At 45.2% G+C, this 5627-nt stretch overlaps 1 protein-coding gene across 1 annotated transcript in view; it reads left to right on the forward strand.

The window, feature by feature from the left end:
* Window positions 1-264: 264 nt before the first annotated feature.
* Window positions 265-5627, forward strand: part of LOC109380361 (chromodomain-helicase-DNA-binding protein 2-like) — a 15940-nt gene continuing 10577 nt past the window's right edge. The window contains exons 1-4 of the mRNA XM_019637846.1: window positions 265-270; window positions 371-549; window positions 2440-2539; window positions 4564-4777. Of these exons, the coding sequence (XP_019493391.1) occupies window positions 265-270; window positions 371-549; window positions 2440-2539; window positions 4564-4777 (499 nt within the window). The remainder of the gene's footprint in view (window positions 271-370; window positions 550-2439; window positions 2540-4563; window positions 4778-5627) is intronic.

A 5627-nucleotide genomic window follows, 5' to 3' on the forward strand; every position in this document is an offset into this window, starting at 1 on the left:
CTGAGATTTTAGCTAATTTGAGATGGGAGGTTTTTCAGGCTAGATGCGTAATGTTGCTTCTCATTTGATCTTTGTAATGGCCTTGTGAGATTGTCAGGCCCCTCTTGCAGATGAGAAAACACAGCAGCATTTCCGAGTAAGCTGTGCAAGGCCATTGCTCTTGAGCACTGCTGGATGCTGGGACTTGCATTTCGGGCTTTTCTGACTTGGCATCGATGCTTGTCCCACTGGCTTTACCCATGGCTCCCCTGGCGATTGCATGGCATGAGGGTGGGCTGTGTGTTCCCTGGGGGTTTAGGGCACAGTCAGCTAAGGAGGAGACATCTTTCCTGCGGATGCGTAATATCACTTCTGTCTTGGCCTGTTGCAGTGTAAGGAGAGGATGAGGCCCGTGAAAAAGGCACTGAAACAGCTGGACAAACCCGACAAGGGGCTCAATGTGCAAGAACAGCTGGAGCACACCCGGAACTGCCTGCTGAAAATCGGAGACCGAATAGCCGAGTGCCTTAAAGCTTACTCAGACCAGGAGCACATCAAACTGTGGAGGAGGTAACCTCTTTAGCGTCCAGTTGCCCGGCTTGATTGGCAGAGTGTGTGTGCGCATATGGAGTGTGGGGTGGGGTGGTTCTGTGTTTGTTGTATAAAAGGTGACACAGCCATCCAAAAAAATTTGTTTTCCCCACAAAAGCTATCTTTGGGCACCATTTTACTTGTCTGAAATAGGCCATTCCACCAACACCAGTCTTTGGAGTATGTTGGATGATGTCATTGTTTAATAAGAGAAGGACAGTGATTCTGGATTCGCTGGCCTGTTCTTAGAAAAAAGAGCCAGTCCTTACACCTAGAGGAGCTAGAAGTCATCTAGTTTCACCCTATCTGGTTAGCGCTCTACTAACACAGAAGGGGAAACAAGTTAAAGCCATCCGAACTATGAGTTCTCCGTTCCTTTTGATAATTGAGTAAATAGCAGTATTTGGATGAATGCAGATAATCCAAAGCTTCAGTTTGTCAGCTGTCGTGACTTATCTATTCAGTTATAGTCACTTTTGATATCTTAAGAAAACATGAATTTTTCTAAGACAATTGTAGCATTAATCTCTTTCCATGATCCCCAGTTACTTTAACCACATGTACTCCATGGTTAATGTAAATTATCTTTGTGGAATATGCCCAAGATCAGTGGATTGGTTTTAGAGTGAAAAATGGGTTTAAGAAAACTTTCTGTCATGATGCTATCCATAGCACGCTTCACACCCATAAAACAACAATAAAAAACTTAACGTTTTAAAATGTCACTGTTCCCCTTTGTACTGTTACCAACTCCTTCCTGTCCCCAGCCATCTGGCTTTCTTTTTACTGGGCTGACTCCCTGTTGGAAGATGACAAAGGTCACCCTCATACATTGGTCTCCAGCTGGCTTCCTGCTGTGCACTGGGGCAGGCGTGTGTTTAAATCCACTGGGTGCCATGGCCCATCGGCTGATGGTGGTTCGCAGGAAGGTCCTTGCCCACTTCAGAGAAGCCGTTCATCCTAAAGTGGCAAGTGCAAGACCAAGTACAGTAGGAGTTTCTAGAAGGATTAGGCGTGTGTGGAAGAGCAGTCTGGAGGGTCTTCTGAGAGGCGGGCAGGTGCACTTGAGCTGGGCGTACAAGAACGGCATGGACGTACATGGAGACTGTTCCCAGGCGTCAGCAAAGGCTCAGAAGGTGGGACTGGGAGGTTTTTCAGGTTTAAAGACAGTTTGTTAAGATGACTGAAGCCCCCTTACAGAAGGCCTGAGGAGGCAGGTTAGTGGCTTTCCACACACTGAGTTGGGGGGGGCCGGGCCGTGTCTGTGAGTGACACGGCACAGTGACACTGCTCTTTAGAAAGCGTGCTTGGACGCGAGACGCCTTTTCCAGCTCACTGAGAGTGATGCCCATTTCATCAGTCCCTCCCCTGTTGACAGTAATGCTGTGCTAGGGGAGCGCAGTGGAACCGCGGGGGAGGAGTACCTCCCAGCTTTAAGGAAGAAACGACAGGCGTTGGTGGTGACGACGGGGAGGAAAGAAGAGGCAGCAACACAGAGGTTCCCGACTGTATGTGGGTCCCCGCCTAGGAGATGGCAGCGATTCACTGCACGGCAGAGTCCAGGAAGTGCGGAAAGTGGAGAAAGACTTTAGGACTGGAATCCTGGGTGCCAGTGAGATTAGAGGGGTGTTAGTTGTGAGACGGAACCCTGGGCTCTGGACCTCTCCGTCACACTGTATTGATCGTAGCATCTAAAGATGTATTATTGATGCAAAGGCCTGAAAGGACATTTCTGTGACTTAATTTCTACACCTGGAGAGTTTTCTTTCCATAGCCAAACTCAATAGCTTGCCACCAACCAAGAGAGAATAAAAATTATTTTTAAAATCCTGTTATTTACCAGAACTGTTTTTTTTTTCCTTTTTTTAGGAACCTATGGATTTTTGTTTCCAAGTTTACAGAATTTGATGCTCGAAAATTGCATAAGTTATACAAGATGGCTCATAAGAAAAGATCTCAAGAAGAGGAGGTAAAAATAAGAATTTAATCCTCATTCATACAAACAATTAAAAAAAAACAGTTCCATAGGAAAATTCCTTACTAATGTTGTTCCCCCCACCCGGGGAGATGATCATAGACTCATAGGTTGTTGGTATTCGAAGGGTCCCTGGGTCTCTTACTTTGCAAATGGAGGTTCGGGTCCACAGGGGGTGCAGAGGCCCACCCCGCCCATCCTGTTCTGTCCAGTGTGTTCCTTCTGTGTGTTAGCTGGGCAGTTTCTCAGCATGCTGCATCAATGAGCCCAAGAGTAAGACCCGATGGGTTAAACAGCCAATGCATCGGAAGCAAACAGTGTAGAAATTCTGACAAGGGGCTGTTAGCCTATGTTCTTATGTCCTAGAATCATTTATTCACCAGGCCTCCTCCTCTTCCATAGAAATGCATCTCGTTATAGCATATAAATATGGCTCCTGATAGATAACAGGGTTGTGGACAGAAAATACTGTTTTCTGGGCCATGTGAACTTGGTCTCCTTCCAGCTTTTGTACGTTAAGGTCCTAACTGCTCACGAAAGGAGCATGCTTGAGAAGGTGCCTGGACATGGCCTCCACTTCTGTGGTGTCGGAGGTGGGTGCAGCAGGGAACTGGCTCATGCCACAGGGGCCGTGGTCCTTGTGCAGGCCTGTCCATTTGCAGATCTGCTGATTTGCCCCATGGTTCCTACCCAAAGTAGCCACTTAGGGCCTGTCTGGTAGCATTGGATACCTCCTCCGCTAACATTGTCAGCTCCTTGGAGGCAGAGGTTTTATGTCTCAGCCTCTGCTTTCTTCTCAACCCCCAGGGCAGGTGCTCACAGGTATTTCATGCATGACATATGCTATGCCCAGCACTGCGTTGACCTGTGGAGCTGTGCCCTCCAGTAGCTTGTGATTTAATTTACATGGAAGAATGTGATGTATGAGATAGCCATGATATACAGGAATAATACACCATGGTTGCTGAATGTTAGTGTAATTTTAAGCATTCTAAGAAATCATTGAAAGTAAGAGTCTGGAGAGGACCCAGGAGAAGATGGAGTAGTTGGGAAAGAGTGAAAGGTAGGATGAGCGTTTGAAGCTGAACGCATGATGTAAAGGACTTCGTTAGCCTAGGTGTCAGAAGTTAGTGTAAGTGGAGTAAGAAATGCAATGACCCCACTAGTGGGGGCGTACGTTGTCACAACCTTTCCAGAGAACAGTTCAGTAAGTTTCATCAAAGAGTAAAACAACATTGTCCTTCTGAGAGTTTAAGGAGATAATTAAGGATTTGAATATGTTTAGTAGTGGAAATAACTTGAATGTCCAGCACTAAGAAATTGATTAAATAAATCACAATATCTGTATATCGGGAGAAGTATTCAACCATAAATATAAGATTGTGGAAATAAGTATTTACATGAAATTTTCGCAATATGTTAAGTGAAAAAAGAATACCAAATAATATTTTTGTTTAAAAAAATATATATGTAAAGGCTTAGAAAGACATGGGCCAAATGACGAACAGTAATCCCCTTATTGGATGAGATTTTTAGGTCACTTTACATTTCTAATTTTTTCTTACTCTATTTTCTGATGTTCTTATATTGAATATTTTGCTTGCGTGGTAAAGAAGTGGTGTTACTCGGCCATTTAGATGATTAGCTTGGTGACTTTGACATAGGAACTAGTTCCCCATGGACCAGTTGGGGGCTGTTTGTGCTAGTTAGCTTCAGAAAGACGGTGGCCCTGGTTTTACGTGGCCCAAGAGGAACCCCGGGCGGTGACATCTCTAGCAGTCTGGGCATGTGCTCTTACAGGTTCTTGTCAGTGGGGTCTGGCCTGGTAGGTCAGAGTGGCAGATGGAGCTCTGTGAGGCTGCTGGTGCTGAAGGTGCTCAGAGGTATCGGTGAGCTTTTTTTTGGTAAGAAGCTCGTCAACAGTAGTCAGAGGGGAACTGTTAGGAGGTGATGATCCTTCTACTGGTTTTGGGAATTGGGCCTGTGATCTTCAGAGTCTCCGGTTTCTTCCGCTACAGGAGCAAAAGAAGAAGGATGACGTGATTGGTGGTAAGAAGCCATTCCGCCCGGAGGCCTCAGGCTCGAGCCGGGACTCCCTGATGTCTCAGTCCCATACCCCACACAGCCTCCACCCTCAGAAGTCTCATCTGCCTGCCTCCCATGGCCCACAGATGCATGGACACCCACGAGATAACTACAGTCACCCCAACAAGAGACACTTCAGCAATGCAGGTAGGTCATGAGTGGAGTTGTTCAACGAGGCGACCAAAGAAGAATCATTTCCCCCCCCCCAAAGACAGCAGCCAGACCTGTGTGCTTCATTCTTTGTCATCACTTTAGTGTCCTCTTTTTATCTCAAGTGAGATAAAGCATGAAACAGATCCAAAAGGATGTTCTTTGAACTTGCAGAAGAACGTAGCCCCCCTAAACAAGCAAAAGGCAAGTGATAGACTGAGGGTAACAATTTACATTATATATGGCAATTAAATGGTTAAAACTGTTGATATTGAAAGAGCCCTTGTAAATTGATAACAAAAGGATAACTGTATAGAAAAAAGAGCAAAGGTTAGGAATAGGGAATTCATTATAGAAGAGGAAATTCAAATAGCCAATACTACAAGATGACCAACAGGGCTACTAGGGAAATGTAAATTAAAGCAACAGTAAGTTAACCAATTTTTTTTTAACCCATTCAGATCAGCAAAAATTAAAATGTAAACTACACACAAATTGCTAAGTATGAGTTGCTACAGTCTTTCCACAAAATAATCTGAAATATCTACATATGTAGGCTCTGTTTCTGGGAGTCTGTCCTGTAGAAATAAAAACACACACGTTTGAGGACGCTGTTCCAGCCTTAGAGTGGCCAACAGCTGGAAATAACTTGAATGTCCATAAATAAGAGAATGGTTAGATGGATAATATGACATTTGTACTCTGTATTATTATCAATTAAAAAGAATGGATTAGGGCCGGCCGAGAGGCGCGATGGTTAAGAACTGGCTTGGGACGCCAGAGGGCCCCTGTTCGGATCCCACATATGAGGGCCAGTGACACTGCCCTCCACAGCTAAGATGCTGAA

This window comes from Hipposideros armiger, unplaced genomic scaffold (genome assembly GCF_001890085.2).
Source record: "Hipposideros armiger isolate ML-2016 unplaced genomic scaffold, ASM189008v1 scaffold_35, whole genome shotgun sequence".
In the NCBI taxonomy this organism is placed as follows: domain Eukaryota; kingdom Metazoa; phylum Chordata; class Mammalia; order Chiroptera; family Hipposideridae; genus Hipposideros; species Hipposideros armiger.